Source organism: Pithys albifrons, chromosome 3, assembly GCF_047495875.1.
Source record: "Pithys albifrons albifrons isolate INPA30051 chromosome 3, PitAlb_v1, whole genome shotgun sequence".
NCBI lineage: Eukaryota > Metazoa > Chordata > Aves > Passeriformes > Thamnophilidae > Pithys > Pithys albifrons.
The window spans coordinates 9,725,341-9,746,915 of NC_092460.1; the positions used below are offsets into that span (position 1 = coordinate 9,725,341).

Consider the following 21,575-nt stretch of genomic DNA (forward strand, 5'->3'; position numbering starts at 1 on the left):
CTCTAGGAATTGCCTCAATCTCCCTTTAAGAAAAGAAAATATCCAAAATTTTAAAGATGTTAAACACAGCTCTCCAGTCCTCTGAAGTAAAATTATATTAAAGTTGTAGTGCATGAGACTAAAAAAGTGCATGAGACAAAGCTGGCCTTAAATTTGAGAGCAATGTCACTTTGTCAGTGTCACCACACCATGCTCAGCACTAAAGCCACAAGTGGTAGGAAAATGTAGACTGGAGAGGGGACCATGTATGAAGTGATTCCCTCACTCACCCTTTGTTCTGTATCTTCTTCCTCTTCATCTGGATTGAAAGCTTCAGCACAAACTTGAAAGAAAAAGAGAGAGGAAATTAGTAAAAAGTAGCAGTTACATGAAAAAAGGAAACAAATCAGTTTAAATACTTTTCTTCTAGATGTTCCAAAAGGAAAAACAAAATAACTTTGATTTCATGTCATTTTAGAGTCAGAGATTTAAATCCTATCTCTTCTCTGAGCAGGCACAACGTGGCTGTCCTCGGATTCTCATGCAAAAATCTGTAACTTACAACAGCAAATAATCCTGCATAGCAAGTACTCTGAAGCACAGACACAGATTTCCTTTCAACTCGTATCAAAGCATAACAATCTCCATTCAGATTCATTTACAAGCATCTTCTCTAAAATGCAGTGGAAAAACACTGCAGCTACACTGCTTTGTTCTTTGCAGTGCAATGTACAGAGCAAAACACACCAAAAAAACCCACAAGGAGGGATGAGGCACTCGCTCCACCTCAAGTCAGATGTGCAAGTGAGTACCTGTATTTTGGGAGGTTTCTTTGTAACAGAGGAATCACTTTTACACAGAAATTAACCCAGGAAACAAACAATCAACTTGGCTACAGTATATTCTATGATAAAAATATTTAGTCTCCTTCCTCATATGTTCCTAATCTTTCTGTGTTTGAATCACATGAATTGGTGACTCAAACCCAACTTTAAAAATTACACACAGCGATCTTTTCAAAAACTAATATTTGTGGGAAACCACACACTGCAGTACACTGGGACATGGCTCTGCCAAACATGTCATTTTACCTACAGGATCAGTTGGAAGAGAGGCAATAAACTGGTTTTGTTTGGTTTCAATTCTTCAGGAAAGGCTTATCTTCACTTTTAACAGTTACACTGTTATACAGTTTTACAGTACTGACCACAACCCCTTTGGCTGCCAAAAGCCAACAGCTCTAGCTCAGGTGTTCTTATTAATTCCTGCACATTTACAGTTCTTGCATGTCAAAGAGATCTGCACGTTGTAACCCCCTGTACAGGTAATCACAGAAAGTGGAGTCAGTCCTGTTTTCATCTCGCTGTGCTCTTACTTTAATAAGGGTGGTCTCACTTCTGAGCTTACCGGCTACTTATAAAATTGTACAAGGAAACCTAGACAAGCCTTTTTCTTTTTACTTTATCCAGCGTCTTGACAATACTGAAGACTTGGCAGAATGCCCAGAACTCACTGCAATGACATCTCACCCCTGAATGGACTGAGAAAGTATAAACAAAAATAAACAGATTTTTAAAAAAATATCTAGAAAGTCTTGAATTCAGCAACTTGCAAATAATTCAAAAATGCACACAGGCCTACTGACCCTGTCCTGCTTTCAAAAAGACTATAAAAATGCACAAGTCCAGTATAATTTTCTAGGAAAGATTGGTTCATTTTGCATGTTTTCCCTACCTCAAAAATACAGATCTTTCATAGCAAATTAGATTTTAATTCCCTTTTTCTCCTGAAGAGAGTGTAGAGACTGGAATACAACACAAGCATTCCACTTAACAAACCACATGTAAAACCCCAATCATGTAGTCATTAGGCATCGGGCATTTAAAGAGTAATTATTACTCATACAATAAACCCATTTAACAATACAGGAACAGTATATTGACAGTGTACTTAGCACAGGCACACACGTTTAGTTTAACAGAGGGATCCACCCACACTTAGGGCAGATACTTTACAAAGGATAAACATCCTTCCCCAGCTGAAAAAAAGTACAGTCCACGCCACAGTCCAAAAATGCCTGGATTAGGGGAAGGTGGATGCCTACAGAGCTGCAGAACTTGGACTGATGGGCTCATCCACTTAATATGCAACACAAAGGCACTAACAAAGAGAACATTATTCACATTTTGGTGTGAAAGCTTTCCTCCTCCTTTCATTTTACAGTAAAGATCAAAGTCTATTGTCAAAGCTTTGAATTTTCTAATAAGGAATATTTTCTAAGAAGAAAGGCTCCTTGGTTTAGACAGTACAGTGTAACTGGAGATTAAATACGCTGGTTGTAAAAAACAGTTTATCTTACGAGTAACTGGAGTACAATTCTCTATTTTGCACCATAGTACATACTGTAAATGCACTTCTGTACATTTTTGAAATTACCTGGCGTGTAAGCACATTCCAGATGTGCATCTATAAGTTCAGAGGTCACTGCACTTCACTGTATCACTCTATGATTCAAATTCTCAATACTAAGCTGCAAATTTGATTTTGTTCCTACCTCAACTGCAGGGAAGTTATTGCTAAAAAATGCTTCAGAATTCAAGAAATTCTCTTAAAGATTTCCTTAGGAAAAGCAGTTTAATTATCACAGCTAAAACTGGAGCATCAGAGCACAACCTTAGATTAAAACACACAGGAATCAAAGGAACACAGTTCTCTGCAACTTCAGCATGGAACGGCCTCGGTTGAGGTTTGTACATGTAGGTTTTTCCCTATTTCATCTTTCCCAGGAAGGGTGAAAACAGCTCCATAAAGCCCAGAAAGGATTTATCCTTATAGAACTTAGTCCCTCACATATGGAAATCACTTCTCTAGTGCCCATGAATGGACATCAGAAAAACATAACAGAAATGTGGCAAAAATGGCACTTCCTCCCATGCTGTCACACAGAAAACTTTCCCATTATACTTTTGTTCTTCAGCCTCCTGCTGGGATTTCTTTTTCCATTGAGAGGACTAGGACAGACATTTTGGGCAGCTCTCACTGACAGTACTTTATTTACTCGCAGGCAGAGCTGTATCACAACGTAACACATCTGTTGTGGGATGGTTAAAATGGAGGAGAGAGACAAAATTATTATTTCTGACTTCAAGCTTAAATTAATACGTGATATGCTGGAAAGCCCACTGAAAGCTTTTCAGGGCACTCATACCAACCAACAGCATTTTCCAAATACTTTAAAATATGACTAATGCAAAGAAAAGGCAAACATTACATCAAATCCATCCCATGTTTATGTCTCAATAAGTCCCATTTTTCTTTCCACTATTTTTAATTGGTAAATCCCTTGTGGAAGTCTGTACTGTTGAACACACGAGCTGCCATATCTTTGTGCCAGCCTTACCTTCAAAATGTTTCATGGTACAAACAGAGTCACTTCGTTACCCTTCTGGCTGAACAGACCCCCCATAACTACCCTGCAGTCTGCCAATCCCTGACAGAAATCTATGGAGTTGCAGGACTCCTCAAGGTTATTCATTCTGGGTTACAGTACAGCCAGTCCCAATGAAAAAACATTTGATCTTTCATCTTGACAGAGTGAAAGCGCACGTGACCCACTATTTGATGCATGACTGAATTCGCATTTTAACTGTTTCAGTGTCCCAACAAAACAGACACTCCCAGACCGGCTTATTCTCCCAAGATGATCCTGAAGGTTTCTGCTGGAAGCATTTTTCAGACTTATGCAATGGCAGATGGCAGGTATCTCTCTCCCAGGGTCATCCAGCCCAAACTCCCTCCAAGGGGAACTATAGGAATGCTGGATTGGGGCTGACCTGGAAACCTCCCCGGGCACAGATTGCACATCCCTCTGCTGACCTGGCCCACAGCCCTGCTGGGCAAGGAAGGAGCTCTTCTTAATGTGCAAGCTAAACCTCACAAGTATCTTGATATAAATTGAAGCGACTTCTGAAATCACACCTTTCCCATGTGAGACTTTGAGCACATCTTTGCCCTTGAGCAAGTCCTAAGCACGAACCCATCAGTGGAAGTTCCACACCAGCCTGACACAACCACAGGTACGTGCTCCCAGTACAGCTCCACCAGCTCACATCATGCAGACCAAGCTTCCTTCCAAATCTACCCACATAGTTCAAATAGCTTTGGAACATAAACCACATTTTTCAGTTTTAAGAGGCTTTAAGATAGAAAGAAATTCAGGCTTTTATCCTACAATCTACATTTCAGTCTCTCTCAGCTCCTGCAGCTTTTACAGCAAGTTCAGGTTTCTCTCATGCTGCACCTTCTTTGGCTTTCAAGAACAGGCACATCTGTTAACACTTCTGAAGGCTCAGAAATGACACAACTCGATCGCTGCTTTGTTATGCAGGTGACACCAAGATCTTTGTAGCCGCAGCAATGACATCAGCAGTGATGGCTGAGGGGGAAGCAACGGGTGGGGAGACAATGAGAAGTAGCAAGACAAGTTGCCAGCAGAAACACCACCTTTGTTTATGCACGTTTTAATTGCTCTCAAGATAATATTGTTCTGCAAAATACAAGTTTTGTCAAGATCAAAGTCCCTGCACTCTATGCAAAGCTGCACAACAGCTGAACATTGAGCTCTAGCAGGCAAATACAGCCTGAGAGAATTGCACACCATCCCGGTCCCTGGGAGATCAGTCTGTTTCCTTCAAAATAGCAGCCAAGCAGCTGAGGCCTACAGACCTTCAGACACACACAAAAGAAGGAAATTAAAGCTCTATGTTTTATGTAAGGTGAATGCATTATTGGTATTTCTCTTATTGAAACAAGTAGCAAATAGATGCCCTGTCACACCTTCTTTGCAATTTTAGATGGCACCTTCTCTACTCTGGAGTAAAATCCTACTCACTCTTCCTTACTTATGAGGATGCATCACCTCCAGCTGATCCTGTCAGATCCAATAATAAAAATCCACCCAGAGAAGGACATGCAGAATCACTTTTCCAGTTATTTATTCAGATGAGCGATCTTACACTACGTTTATGGCGACGTTCTTTGCGTTTGAGTTTGTCAGAGCTTCAAACGTTTCACACGTCTGTCTCTCAAACGACAGATGCAAAGTCTCTTCTGGGAGCAAAATGCCAGCTGGAAAGGTGATCACTTCCAGTGCCTTGTCATTCCCTCTTTGACAGCTGAGTTGCACTTCAGAACGAGGCAGTCAGATGAATTAGGAAGCTTAAACAGCACTTTACATAGGTCTTTGCTGGCACAGCTCAACATGATATTCTGCACTCAGGAAGCAACTTCAAGTCTCCTCTCACTTCTGTGGCTGGTTACCTCAGTACTTTCTGGCTTAGAAATGGCACTTTGTTCCTCGAGTGAAAGATCTCACCACGACAAAACAGACAGCAGACTCAGACTCCAGCAAGTGGGAAACAGAACCTGCACCCATTTGCAGCACACGAACCATTTTCACACTTATGACGGAATGAAAAGCAACACTGGAACCTGAAGAACAGTTAAACCAGATGCAGGAAAATCAGCTGTTCCAGCCTTCAATTCACTAATGAGAACTGACTGAAACCAAAGGTAATTTTTTTCTCAAAATGGATGTTGTTGCATCAGCCCAAAACTCAGATCTTGAGTCTTCTTAGACTGGTCTTTCTCTTTTACTTTATGTGCCACATGATAACACCCAGATGCAGGATAACCCACAGCAGCACCTCCTCCTGACTTTGTTCTTAATTCTTAGAGAGGCATAACTGAGACACAATTTGAAATGATCGGGACTTGAGCAAACACCCCACCAAATCTTTGTCAAATACAAATGCAGAATATTTGAACACACAACCAGTTGCATGGTCAGGTATGTCAAACCAAGTATAAGACTTTTCAGTTGAGAAATATTTAGAAATAATGAATTTCAGTGGCAATTGAAAAGAATGGATTTTCAGTTCTTGAAACAGCTTCAAATGTCATTTAAAGTTAAATAGAAATTAAAGTAAAATCCAGTCTGTTCTTCACAGGCAGTGCCATTCTGTTACTGATCAAATACGAAGACACCAAGTCCCTTAGTGTGGCTGTGCCAAAGCAGCTCAGCCCAGCCAGGATTACGGGCTCAGGCCCAGCCCCACGCTTGGTCCCAAAGCCTGCTCAGGCTGAAAAGCTGCACAGATCACTCTGTCAGGCAAAGATATCTATGAGACACTGATAAAGCCTGTAGGGCCTTAAAGCCCTGCACTGTTTCACCCAGGTCTGTGAAAAGCCAGCGCTGCCTCTGCTACTGCTCAACACAACAGGTGAACGTGTTCACCTGATCCACCCAAAGCTTCACTTACAGCCCAGGCTCAAACTGAAAATGCCCATCTCTGATGTGGACGTTACCAATGTCCCTCAAGGCCCTCTGCTCCAAAGGGGCAACAGCTCCCGGGCAGTGCCTGGAGGGCCCCCATTCCAGCCCCGCTGCCCCAAGGCACAGCTCTGGATAAACTGCAGCCCAGGGAGGCACACAGAGATGTGCACGATGTGCTGCAGGGCTTGCTGTCCTTGCCTTTGGAAACCTTTGATAGCCATTCCCTCAGGGTGATTTCGTACTTTCCAGCAGCCTTATCTAAATCAGACTTCTCCAGCTTGTTTTATTTCCATCAAAACAGAAATGCAACAGTTCCAGTGACAAAGGCTTGTGACAAAACTGTGATGCCACTGTCACACACTCCTACTTCATATTATGTTTCCGTCATGAGTTCAGAACAGACTGCACAATCAATTATAAATGCCACCTTTTATGATAATGTGCGTTTCTTCTTTGCAGGAAATCCAACTTTACATGCACAGACACCTTTTCTCCCAAGATGCATTTAGTGCAGGCAACATAATAATCCTTTTAAAATTATGACAATTGATTCACACCATTTCCATATGTATGTTTGTTTTATATATTCTGAATAATGAATTTTTCAAATGTTCTTACTAAAGGGAGAGAAAGTAATAAAAATCTGTGTTTAAGTATTTCTTTAAAAGGCTTTATCAGATGTAGAGTAAAACAATTTAGATAATTCATTACAGCAGAACAGCCATTAAAATGATACAGCAACAAATCAAAACTTTTTTTTCCACTACAGGAAGATTTGGCAAAGTATTTAAAATTACATTTCCCCAGGGGCAAGCAAGGACTTTCAAGATGAAAGACCTCAAATAATAAACGGAAAGTAAATAATCACAGTCTCTTAGATTTGTATCTTTAGACACATGTAATGGAAGCACTACATGCAGACAATGCCACTTCAACCAGAATTAAAGACAAACACGAAGCACTTTGACTTTTAACATGATACAATGCATTCCTACCTAATGATTATTTCTGGTAGGTTTTGTTAAGCTTTGTTTTTTGGCTTTGTTTTGCTTAACTGCCCCTGCCACACACGGGATCTGGCCTGGAAACCGCCCCAAGGGAACTGACTCAGGGACAGCTTCGGGCTAACCATAAACCAAAGGCTCCAGAGCACACCTGGGAACCTGCTCCAGGAATCTGTTAGGGAAAGACATTCCCTATCAACTTAGAGGCAAACTGGGGAGGATCCTACTGACCTGCAACAAAACTTAACAAGACAATCCTCAGCCTGAATATCTTTATTTAAATTCTCCTCCTACTCAGGAGCAATTAAAACAAAAAACTTGTGCCAGTGCAGGACAGGACATAGAATTCTCTTGGGCACCTCTTTGGTATAATCAGATGAACATGACATTTGCTTCATGTAATTGCCTATTTAAATTACATTGAGGCACAACTTTTACTTAATGCCTTTATGTATGAGTTATACAGAGTGTTTTGGCTTATCCTTCACTTTGCATCCTCACAAGTGGGTAAAGGGTCAGGCCCTTGCACCTCACTCCAGGGGCTGGAGGAAAATAATGATTATTTCATGAGGCTACTGTGCTTCATAGACTAAAACACTGGCAAAAATAACTAAATAAAATGCTTCTGGATCATCTAAATGCACAGTTATGCACAGACACCATTAATTCTACATAACTCCCAGACTGCAATTTTTTATAATTTGAAAACCTACAATTTCCACTACTTATGATAGAAGCACTCTGGTGACAAAATACAGCACTCTGCAAGTAGCATCTCCCCTGTACAGCTGGAGGAGCCAAGGGACAATATCACCTGATTGCACAGAATCACCTGCTAAACCACAACTAGAGGTCCTGAACTTTGGGTTTCTATGTCTTAATGCACAAGAGCCCAACATCCCATCGGACAGTGGTGTGCTCTGGGCCTTGCAGCAAGAGGTGAGTCTGCATGAAAATTAAAACATAAAACATAATCCATCATGGTAGAGCACTAACTAAAAATAAGAAAGTTTTCCATGTGGGTAAGGAAGTTCACAGCTCTGACATGGTGACAATCAAACCCTGTTATGGGTTCACCTAGGTGGGCCTAGATTTGGGCTCTGAAGTCTGGACTAGGCCGAAGGTGTCAGCTGACTTGAGCTGGGCTGAGCTAACAGCTGACCTCTTCTAGCCAGTAATTTTGTATTCCATACCACATTATGACATCATCTCCAGGGCAGTAGGAACCAGTGTGGGAGTGGTTAAGGCAGTCACTTCTCAGCCCTCCTCTTGGGAGGACTCACGATGCTGTCCCAGGGGGGATGGAGAGGACCAGGCCCACCACTGGCTCACAGGGTACCTCAGGAAAGTAAAATGTGTTGTTCTGGGTCTCTCCTTTCTGCTTGGGTTTGTCTCCCTGGGGAATAAGCTTCTTCTTAAGTAATGTGTAGTTAGGACAGTAGAATTTGTGTGTTCGTTATGAAGTTGAGGTGGGGAACTTGTTGTTGCAGACTTGTGTGAGTGTATATTTGTACTCTCTTCTAATTGTCTCTTTCTTTCTGTGAAAAATATATGTAGATTTAGTATAAATGCGGTTTGAAGTGGTTTTTTTTTTCTTTCCCCTCTCTTTTCCTCCCTTTCCCTGGTGTTAGGAGGGAGGCTTTTCTCTCTGTGCTTGGGGGGGTTGGCAGTTGCTTATCTCAAACCAAGACAAACCCAAAATATCATCCTTTCACCTTAAAACAATAATTTATAATGTGCTACTTCTGTTTCCAATTCCCTTTACTACATTTAAACAGAAATCTCAAAACAGCAGCAGGGTATTTCAGAGTTATATATTATTCCATGTGGTGAAGCCTGGGAAATTCATAGGAAGCAAACTTTATTCTTGCAAGTTAAGAAATCAGAAGACTGCAATGGATAAACATGTTGCTGACCTTGTTCAAGCCTTCTAAGAGAGCCTTACCGATGAGATAGTCACCCATAAAAAAGGTCTCCTGGAAAACATGATGCTACTACTATTTCAGAGCACCCAGATTCACAATTGTAGAAGGAAGCCTTCTGCTTTAATGATCTTCTGGTTGAGCCCATCACATAACTCATAACACATTTCCAACTGTGTTACGCAAGCAAGGCAGATAAAACCAGAAATTAAGCACCAGGAATGTTTATGTGCCTGAAAAACACAGTGATACTTTCTCTCAGTTAAAAACAGCATGAAGAATGTTCATTTTACATTCAGTTTGCATCAAAACAGCACAAGTTCCAAGAAATGGCTCAAAATATACACTTCCCCCCCAAAAAAGGTACATGTCTTACAGGCTTTTAGTTGCAAACAGTATATAGAAGAGATAATCTAGCTGAGGAATAGAACAAAAAAGTGTTTTTCCAGTCTAGAAATAAGAAATTCTCGTTCACTTTCCAGACCAAGGCATTGTTTGGTTTTATACTTGGAGTTCTGCTGTGTGAATTGCTAAACCTGCAGTAAGGCACATAATATTTTAAGATAACCTTCAGCATCTTGGGTAAATCCACTGATGCACTTCTGTGCCAGAGCAGAGCCCTACAATTGCATTCAGCAATGAAAATTACTCACATTTCTCACATCCATCATAACACAGAACTGAAGGATGTCAAAGTGTTAGAAGGCATTTCTTAAATTAATGGTTCAGCAACTTACATATGATTTTTAAAGATTTCTAGAGAACATCCAAATGTATTAAAAATCCCATTACCCCCAAGAGAACAAGTAGCATCTATTTACCTGTAGCAAGAGGGAACAATACAAAATCAGAATGGCTTTGACACGAAAGGATTGTGTGCAGAGGAATGATGTGGGAGCCCCCAATTCCCTGTGCTTGGAAACAACTCTGTCCTTTCCTGGCACACAGGCAAAGCAGGCAATGTGGGAAGAAAAACCCCTTGAAGAAAACCCCAGCAACTCCCCCCATTCCTGTGTGATTGCTGAGCAACTCCCATGCCCTGGAGAGTGCCAGCCATGGGGAAGGGGTAACTCTTTCATTTGGTCCAACTCATGTCCAGGATGAGCCAACTCTGGACTTCAGTGGCTCACGGAACAAACGGATTTCCTTCACAGGAAATAGACGGTTAAGTTGTTCTGGCAAAAGACTAATATTGGGCAGAACTTCATCACTGGAGCTTGTGTGCTTCATTTCTGACCACTTCATTTTATGTTTTTCTATTAGAGAACATTAGTGAGTTTACACGCTCCTTCCTCTCCCAGATTTTGGAGATGTGGGAAACACAAATATTCCGGCACACTGACCCAAACCACGTAAGTGCTTCAGGCAGACAAGCACAAGCCACTTCCAAAGTCAAGCCCTGATTTAAGTCTCTCTTTCAAGGAGAGCACTATAAAAATGTTCACAGCAGTTTCTGAGATTGCTTTAGTATTTCCTGTAGTGAGTTTTCATATTGCCATCATATTCCCTGCAGTGGGTTTTTCAGTATTCCAGTAAAGCTTTCCATTATTTGGAGTATGCACAGGCTCATCAAGGTGTGCTGGTACTAAAAATGACTGAGTGGAGCTTCTGAAAATACATGGGATACCCTTTCATACTTAAATCAGGTCTGTTCAAACTTTTCTATTCTATATGGACTATTCAACCCATTTCACATTTAATTTGAAGATACAACAACCTAAACTTGCAGGAGTTATTAGTCAGTATAAGAGCATAACAACATCCATGGCTGTGTATAAAACTTTTCATTAAAAAAGGGATAAGGTGATGCCTTATATATTTACAAGAAAAACACAAATCACATCTAACTCCCAGAGTCACTCTAAAGATACATGTGTTGCACTAGGTATAAAATTCCCTTTTTTAGCCTGAATCATGACAGGCATTTTGAGATTTCCTCTGGTGTGTTTGCTTTCAGTCTCTTGTGCACAACAAACCGTGTTGGAATACATTTATTTGGGCTTTAATTGTGGAAAAATAGCTCAAGTTCAGATCAAAAATTTAAAAAAAAAAATCAATTCTCTTTTTCATCACACAAAAGAAGAAAATTAAATTCCAACCTATCAAAAAGTGAGTGAATTAAATTTTATTTAAACAATCAGCTGAAGACTCATATTTTCAAAAGTGTTTATGTACTAAAGATACAGACCAGCATCTATGTAGGCTTTTTAAAGATCTTTAATGTAAAACAATTAATGGAAGTTAATCACTTGCACCTTTTGCCACCTGAATACTTCTGGAAAACTGGTCCATACTGCCTTAATTGCTTAAAAATGTGCATAGCTATACTTTTGGTTCTGATTAATAAGGACTAATCTCAGTTAAAACATTTGACATCAGATGAACAACTTTTCATTGTTATGTAACACTCTAAGCATGAACAATTATATAGAAAGAATAAATTAAAGATGCAAAAAGTGAATGAATTCTACTCCACTGTGGCACTTAGTTCATTGAGTAGACAGGATCAGATTTTGTCTGACCAGGCATTGCACTGACTTAAGTTTTAAACAAGGATGCTCACTGTGTTGTATTTCTCCTTATGTCAGGAAAAAAAACCCTATCAAAATTACAAGCAGAATTATTCACAACACTATGAAATCCAAGTAATTGTGAAGTCACGACTGTTAATTTCCAAAAATAAGCTTTTCATTATTAACTGGATGTCAATCACACGCCAGGAATTTTTAAATAAGTCCCAATATTGCAAACAGAGAAAACAAGCTTTTTTTGTTTAATGAATAATGATTCAGACACTTTCCTACAGGAGAGCACCCACACAATTTATCACCACTTTCATCTGTCATCCCACACGCTTGGCTTTTGCTCATATCAACATTTTCCAAAATGAATTATTTTCACTCCAGTTATGATACCAGTTTTGCAATCATTAGGGCTAGCAAAAAAATCATAGAAACATCACGTTGTTGATACAGGAAAACTGTTTGTGCCATTTGTAAAAATATGAATTTTTGAACTCAAGTCTTTATCAATTATCACCTGCCTGAAGCTTTCAGTGGAAGTTATTATGTCATCAATTTTGTAAGGTGGTGAATAATCAATATAGAAATTCATTAAATAGCTACAAGAGAAGAAACCAGATCATGATTTTCAACTCATCCTCTGATAGTCAGATAGTCTGGTAAATATAAGCAAAGAAAACAGCACAGTGAAAGTCACCACTCAGTCTTGCTCCCCTGATGATTTCAGGTGATAAGATTTTATCCCTGAAGTCGTAGATAGTACTGAAAACAGCCACCCAAGAGAAGTGCTGCCTCTTGCCTCAAAGCTACAACTCAGATATCCTGAGTTAACAGGATCCCAAGACAGTATTCTTTACCACATACTAACATGCTGCTTGGGAATAATTAACATAAAAGCTTTAATAGAAAATGGTTTTTGTTAAAGCTCTTATTTTTAAAGGCTAAAAGCTGCTAAAAAGACTTTACTATGTGTAATATTATCATATTGTGACATCTCAGCCTGCCAGGGTGTGAAGAAAATGAAGTCTCTCACTAGAAAGCTCAGAGAGATACCAGACATTAAAGACAGACGTACTCAATGAGATGATTGTTCACGTTTGGCAGGAGCCAGACTAACGAAAAGTTCAAGGTAAGGAGTCCCCACCATTGACAAAACAGACAAGAATCAGCAAATTGGAAGGACCAACAGTCACAGAGGCTTCTTAAGGAAGTTTATGTTATGGAGAAAGAAAAAGCCAAAAACTGTCAGGGAACATCAATTTGCACATTATTCAAAATACAAAATTACTCAAATAGGAGACAAACCAAAACAAACCTCCACACCACCAAACCACACTGTCATATCAGATTGCTAGAGATAAGAGAGAGACATCACAAACACTGATTCCGAAACCAGCATGTGCTGGGGACACTGACAGTGGGAACTGCCAGAGTTCCATGCAATGCTGATGTTTGCTGGACACAGCAAACCAGGATTCAGCAACATTCAAAATTTATCCTCTACACATAAACCCTTTATTCATCCATCCTACCTAAGGGGAGGGCTCAGCACCCAACCCCAGAACAGCAGATTTGATCCTCCTCACTTCAGTGAGTCCCCACTGAAAGCTGCCCTTCCAAAGGGACTAACTCAGGCAAGTCTTGCTCACTTGATTACTTTTTACATTAACATGAAAACAGGCACAGATCCTGACACTCATGTTACTTTGCTGGTATAAAAATATTAAGGCTATAACTATCACATATTGCTTCCCTAGATTATGCAGGTCAATTATTCTGCTTATAGTTGTTGAGTGTAAAAACTGTAATCTTATTCCTAACCCACTGAGGACAAAGGAACACTCAGGAGGGAGTACAAACATATCCAAGAGAAATATATTATACCAAGTCACTCAGATAAACAGAAATAATTAGAGAAAAAACATTAAAACCTTCTGTTACATGTGTATGGTATGGGTGTCATATTTTGTCAGATTTTTCCTATCCCAAGAAGAAATCAGCAAGTCTGCTGGAGAGTGGGTGTTGTGTGGAATGAATCAAAGGTGTCTAGAAAAGGCAATACAGAAATCTAGCAGAAAACTTCACTTTTCTGAAACATGCTAAAACTAAAAGAGAAACTATGCACAAGTGAGACTGTAGTGGGTGTCACACTCTTCATTCCAAAAACACAATTCACCTCCATTCATATCCTGCCAAGAGCAAAATTCTCCTCCATGTTACATACCAGTTGTTACAGTGGGACAATTATCCACGCTCCCTTCCTCTAGTTTTGTAATAGCTTTGAAATTATTACTTGAGAAAGGAAGTATCACTGATTCCTCCCACCTCCCTGCACCTTGCAGTCACTAACCAAAGGCTGAGATACTCTCTGGTGTGCTCTGCAGTCTCTCTCATTACAGAAAATGAAGCCACTAACAAAATTAAGTTTGTCAGGAGCCCGTATGCGTGAAGAGAGATCATGGAATGTAATGAAGCAAGTACAAATTCTTGGGAGGAAGGAATCTATATGGGTTTTAGGCCATCCAATCCAAGCCTGGGCAGATGGAGCAAAGCCCTGGAGCACAGGCTACATTGGCAGAAGGCTCAGACACTGTTAATTTACTTAAAGCAGCAGCAAGACGTCTGCTCTGCTGGGGAATCAGCACTGAAATTGCCTGTGGCACCACAGTCTGTGGCACCCCATAGATAGGAGGTTTTCAGATTAGAGAGGTGGGTTTTTTCCTTTTTAGTTCCTACATAGAGACAGCTTATGATTTTGCAAACAGGATTGTTTAAACCAAATCAGGCACCAGCTGATACACAAATCAGAGCTGGGTTTGTGTGCACACCATGGACCTCGACATGTCCCATGGCCAATATGCCACACACGAGCCAGCTGCTCACTAGATTGACTTCTAGGGCAACATCCAGCTCTCATTTCTCCTTCTCCCTCCTAGTATTCCCTGGAAAAGGCTGTTTCTCTTCATGAGAACACTACTTTACCACTCTGCATGTCTATAAATAATTCCATGCACACGATTAGATAAGCCCTCCTTTTCCAGGATGTCCCTCCTGCACAGTCCATGGGGTTTCTCTCTATCCCATCCATGGATCCCTGCTTTGCTGGCTGAACCTCTGGCCAACACAAAAAGCCATATTTCTCTGGCCAAGGAGCAAACAGGATTCCCTGCAGAGCCTTGGCAGCTGCCAAAGCCTTTGGCAGAATTTAATGGCAGGGAAGACACCACCATCCCTCCCCCTCAGGAGCATCTCAGCCTGTGGATGAAACTGCAGCAAATGTTAAAGAAATGGGGAGCACAACTGAGCAGAATTAACCCTCACATTCTCAGAACTACAGGGTAAGAAAGAAGAAGCAGTATCTGCGGATGTGCTACTATCACTTATAGGATATAAAAGCAGTACCATCACTTCTGGTCAATGATTTGAGAACTGTAGAAATAAAATTAATTCTTCTTTTGGACAAAAAGTATATAGACAAAGTCTGTTTATTGTACAAGGTCAGCTTCACCTTTCTAATAGATGACCATTTTTCAAGCAGTTTTCTTAAGTCTGGATTTCTTGAAGTATTTTACTGAGGTACTGCATAAGCTGGAGATAATCTAATTTGCTCAAGGTTTTCAAAAAGTGCAAAAATAAAATTTCTAACCAAGAGCAAACTCACATTTTGAGTAAGTCTTACAGAATGACAGCCAAATATCTACAATACTGGCAGTATTTTCCAGAACAATTTAGATGTTTCATAACTAAACATAAACACCTAAATGAAAATTTAGCAATCATTACAGCAGGTTTATTCTATGGGTTTATGTATCCCTATAATTTGCATTACTGCACCAAGGGAATCATGATAATCCTGTTATCTGTAGGAAGCCAATCACAATCGACCAGTAATAAACACTCCAAATTTAATACTGAGGACATTAATAAAGCAATTTAAAAGAGATTCTGTAACTGCTATATGTACAAGGGCATAATAAACAATTGTTAGTCTCCAAGAACACATCTCTGGTTGAATAGTTTATCAGGACAACTATTAGCCTGTCCTAAACTGTATGGATAATGTAGACAATTACTTTATCAACTTTTCCTTTAATTAAAATTATATTTTCCTTTCATTTTTGACCTAGTGAAAAATGAGAACAATGTCCTAATTCCCTAGGCAGCCAGATTTTAAGTATTTTCTTTGATATGTTCTATGGTTTTTAATTCTTCTCTGTAAATCTACAATTTTGTGCATGTAAATCTTGACAGCAGCAAGCACCTTAACCCTGCTCTTCACTCCCCTCACAAACATGAAAACAGCTGGTTGGACTGACAAGGGTCAACACGGACCAGCAAAAAACTGCTCTGAATAGACAACCAGAAAAAAATACACTAAATGTAATTACAAAAATAATTATGTGCCAGCTTCTCTTCTCTGTGGTTTGTTCTGCTCTACTTAGTTAAAACCAGAAACATTTAGATACTGTGCTGGGTAATCTGTAAGGCAATGGTGGTTTGGTATTTGCTGTTATTTGTTGGTTTATAAAGGCAAGAACTATCTTTTTGTTATTATTTTACTCTTTGCGTTACTTTTATTAATTGCAGAATTAAAAGTTGCTTAAAATCTAATGCATCTAACAAGGAAATCAAACCAAACTGAGAGCACCAAAACCAGCAAATGAGTCCCTCCTTCTATGCAAGGGATTGCAAGATGTGGTTGCTGTGCTGGCAGGAGCTGAGTGCAGCGCCCCAGCAGAGCCCTGCCAGTCCCATTCCTGGCTGGGTAACTCCTTGACAGACACAGCAGGGATGGAATGCAAAAAAAGCCACCAAACAATCCCCCCACCCCAAACCAGAAGGTTTCTCTGCTGCTCCTGCCAAGAGAAGGCAAAAAGCATCTCTGCACACCATGGATGTGTTTGCATTGCCTTTGCATTTTAACAAATCCCACGCTGATCGTGACCTGTGCAGTGTAGAGAGAAACTGGAGAGGGTTTTTTATTATTGTGAAAAGTATTTAACACACAGTAGTAATATATACATATTCTATTACTGTTTGTCTCCATGACAATTCTAACATGGACTGTAAACTCTGAGTTATTCTGGCTCTTTCTGAAGCAGCAGCATTATTAAGCAACTAAACAGTCCCCCTTAATCTAATTGCACAAGTTAGCAATTCAATTTCACATTTGCTGTTTAGTTGTTCACATTAATCTTAAATGACTACACATGTTTTTTAACTAAGAGCAGCTCAGTACTATGTGAGCACCAACATTACATTTCAGCACTGAAAAGTCAAAAATATTACAAATGGCTTCTGATTAAAGCTTGATTTTTAAACTTTGGGAACAATTTGGACCTTATTTAAATTTAAATCTGAGATGTATTCACTTCTCATTTGTATGATTTTACTCCATCAGCAGATTCCAGGATGGATTTGTTTAATTAGGAGAGAAATTAAAACGTCTTGCACCTCTCCAGATTAAGATACTCCACAACACATGACTTGCAATATTTACTATCAGAGTATCAAACTCCATTATTCAAGATTCAGTTTTGTCCTGCCTAAATTTCTCATGTAATAACTCATCAAAACTACCAGCACAGTCAGTTTTTGAGTTATGAAATTTCCATTACAGTCAGTTACCTATTTGTAGTGGCACAAATACACAGTCAGTGTCTCGAGCAAACAGTAGCAAAGCAACTGAACTGCACAAGGACAATTTGCACATAAAGACATATTTATCTCACATTTATTTATATAGTCTATATATATATAATCAACAATGCCCCATCATCATTAACATACCAAAGAACATGTCAGATCATGTACAGATCACAAACTGAGCAGACCTGAACTGGAAACCAGAGTTTTCAGTTTCACAAAATACATTGGCATTGTTGTAAAGACAGTTTTCAAATCAGAACCACAATAACCTTCTGGATCAGCTAAATGTTAAATATTTGAAGATAAAAAGTAACCTATACAAAGCAATTCACACTGCACCTCAAATGAAAAAATAATTCCTGACTTTCTCATTTACACACAATATTTTGATGCTCTTCAAAAACAACTTCTAAAAGAATTTTTTGGGTATAACACCTTCTCATTAAAGCATTTAATACTGGTTGAGATAGAAAACAAATAAAAGAGTATAATCTGTGTCTCTAGAACAAGTGAACAGCCACTAATTCCACAACTTTAAGTATCAGTTGCAAAAACAAAGGGCTAAAACAAGGAAAAAAGAGGGCACCCACACACATATTTCTGTTTCTACCCAGAGATAAAATTCTTAGCAACACAGAAGATTAGGGGATGTGCTGCAGCTGAAAAAAGCTACCACTTTTTCATTTTACTACAAAATAATTATGGCAAAATCTGGCTATGCTGTACAAGACTTCTGGGAGGTTTTTCTGACCAGAATTGTTGCTACTGCTGAAGTTTCTTCAAGAGCCTGTGATCATCCACAGAACTGTTTTCTAAACTACTCTCAGCGTGTTACCCACTGGTGTCTATAGTAAATTAACAAGTAACTCTTATTATTTCAAATAAAAATACGGCACGAATTATGAGAAATAAGGCAGTGACAAGAATAAGGTTGTTTTTAATGCAATTCCTTTAGTCAAATACACATTAAAAACTACTTCAGAAACTTTATACTCTTAAAAAGAAGCCATACCTGATACTCTTCTGTTGTATCGGTTAACAACTGGAGCTGGAAAAGAAAAAAAAAAAAAATTACACATTTGTGTTTATTATTACAAAGTCATCATCTCAAATAGTTGTAATTATTCTGACTACACAAATCCCATACAAACCTCATTAAAAAAACCCACACTTCAGTATAAAGCTTTCATCCATTTACTTGCCAGCCAGTAAGTGTTTATTATAATTAAAATTCATGTTCCTGAAGGAACATGAAGCATGTAAACTTCATATTACATGCTAAGATGGACAGTAAGCAGTTTTGGAGTTCTTTTTTACATAATTCTAAAAAAAATATACATTTACAGAGGTTACCCAATTTTAACTAACACCAGTTCCCAGCCTATTTTACTCAGGATTACTGCACAACATTCCAGCACTCAGGTTGGCTGTGCCTACTTAGGATGGATCAAAAGCCAAAGGAACTTATTGCTAATCCCTTCTCTCCTCCCACAGTGCACAAGCTCTGCAAGAGCCAAGGCACTGCTCCCGTAACAGCTCCAGCCATCTATCCCTGATCAGGGCTGTCTTCTATTGAAAAATTCTGAGATGGAGCATCCATTGCTTCCTTGCTCCTTTGTTCCTGCTGTTTTCTATTCAAGGTACTTAAACTTTAGTTTGGGATGAAATTCTTGACTTTCACTGTTCACATAACTTTGGCATCAAGCCAACCTTCAGCAAACAGCACTTTTTCTCCTTTCACTGTAACCAAGTCACAGCCTTTGTGAGTCACTTCAGTCTCAACACAAAATCCAATCGACCTGTAAAGCTTCACCCAGAACAAGCCCAAAGCACTCTGCTCTCCGTCACCAACCAGACTAACCCAAGTCATTTTGTTCTGAGTCCTTCATGCTTTCCCACTTCTCTTCCTTTGATGGACAATTCTATTTTTTCTGATAAAGCCAATGAATTTCTACTCCATTCTTCACACATTTAAGAATTAGATGAGCCTTTATACCCCATCAAAGCACATGAATCACAGAGTCAGATTTATTAAACACATGCTACTAAAATCTTAATAACCCCATAATTTATTAGAAGTTACAAGATTTTCAGTATCTTGGCACCACCAGAATATGAAGAACAATTCTTAGCAAATACACAAGAACTTCTTTGGAGCACTTAGAACCACCCTGCATATGAAAATACATAACTGAGAAAAATAAGATCAAAATTATTACTGTGCATTCTTTAGTAATGATGAAGGACATCAGAAGAGGTTGGGAGGTAGTGAGGGGGCAACAATTAGGGTTTTCAGCCAAATCTATCATCAAGGAGACAATACTCAGCTTCACAAGAAGCTCAAGATTAAAAGCAAGATTATTCTGAATTTTACAATTTAGATCTAGATCTAAACTTTTATAACATGACACCACCCCTATAAAAATAACCCTGACGCAGTTTTTCGTACATCAAGCTTGAAAAGGTTCAAAAACACTGAATAATAAACCTGAGAAATCAAGCAACTTTATCTTCAAAGCTCTAAGCAATTTTTGACAGCAGCAACCCTTCCTGCAAATAAGGGCAGCACAAATCTCACTTGCCACAGGACACCAGGGATGTGAGAACTTCATCTCACCTTCAGGGGAGTCAGGCACTGAGAGCACAGATCCATTCAGGTTTACTAAACAAACTTTTGCAACTCCCTGAACAGAAAGTGCTCATACATTCTGCCCTGTTCTTAACTTTTCCACGTGGGTCTGTCTGTGGTGGTGACACAAAATTGCTCTGGACATGAATTTGTCCTGCAATGGTACATTCAGCCTCATCTCTAGTTTAGCAAGCTGGTTTAACAGAGTAACTGCTCAAAGTTGGCAATTTGAACCTCAAAAACAGGAAAACTCACTCCTTTTGTCAAGAGACAGAGCCAAATGCCTGCCAGTTTTCAGGTATTGAAGAACAAGAGGATTGGAGCCACTTAGTTCAGTTTCTACTGCCAAGGGACTCCTTACAAGAGAAATACTAAATTCAAACCATGATTTGCTAAGGTTGCTGTACAAGCACCACATCAAGGTCGTAACAGTTTCAAGTAAATGTTTAACCAGTTCTCATTTATGGATTCAGAGCTAATCAACTCTGTTACTGAGCAAATACATTGTTTCAGGCTCTACCTTGCACGTGCAGACTTTCTTATCCACTTTATGACTTCCATTCCCGTTTCTTACTCATGGTTAAGAATAACATTTTAGCATCTTTGAGAAGAATTAATATACTACAGAAAACTCTGACGTACTTTGTGTACCATAGGAAAAAAATCCACTTTTCAAAGACTATGTCTTCTTTTAGAACCTTGATTATTTTATCCCATAGCAGAGTTCAGTGCCATCAAAACTGCATCAAGTTTTCCAGTGTTAAAAATGAGAAAAACACATAACCTTTTAAGGACAGTTAAGAGAGCACTATTATTCTGCCTCCACAAAGCTTTTAAGATTAAAATAATAGTTTGCATTTCTTACACCAGTGACAGTTTTAACATGTATAAAATTCCAGGTTCACTTTTATATGTTGTCAGAAGATGACTCTTTCTGCTAAAGAGATAAAATCTGACATTTCCTACTAGATTAAGAGTTTGTTTCCTTCTGGCTTACCAATGAAAAGCTCTCTTTGCTTATGACTGTTTTCAGCATTGCACAGTCACTGCAGCCACTCTCGTGGCATCCTTGTGTTTGTTGTTAGTCTGTGGACAGATTCCAAAAAACTACATGGGGCAGAAGGGAATAATACATGGACAGTTAATAACACACTTACAGTTAACACAGCCTATCCCTTAGACTGAGCTCTAGAGGGCATTTAATTTAAAGCAACAGAGATGGACACACCAGGAACCACCTCTCACACCAGCACAGCCACCAGAGCAGCCTCTGCCCACACCATGCCAAGAACCCTGTGAATGCAGCACCCCAACCTGGTCCCACCCAGCAGACCTGGGATCCACAAAAACAAGATGGAACTGCTGCTTTGAAATGGGAAACATTTCAGTTTTGTACCTCCAGTTGGAACTGGAACTGAACTTCCCCCCCGCACACCAACGGGGCACGGCTCAGGTTGAACAATGGGCCATGTCTTTGGTAACAACATGAATGTTATTATACGTTAATTGCAGAGACCATAATGAGATTAAAAGATT

General features: G+C 39.4%; 1 protein-coding gene across 1 annotated transcript in view; it reads right to left on the minus strand.

Moving 5' to 3' along the window:
* The window catches only part of PRKAR2A (protein kinase cAMP-dependent type II regulatory subunit alpha), a 60,969-nt gene that overhangs the window by 18,026 nt on the left and 21,368 nt on the right, over positions 1 to 21,575 (minus strand). The window contains exons 2-3 of the mRNA XM_071550362.1: positions 18,423 to 18,458; positions 270 to 322 (exon numbers count right to left, since the gene is read on the minus strand). Coding sequence (XP_071406463.1) covers positions 270 to 322; positions 18,423 to 18,458 — 89 coding nt within the window. The remainder of the gene's footprint in view (positions 1 to 269; positions 323 to 18,422; positions 18,459 to 21,575) is intronic.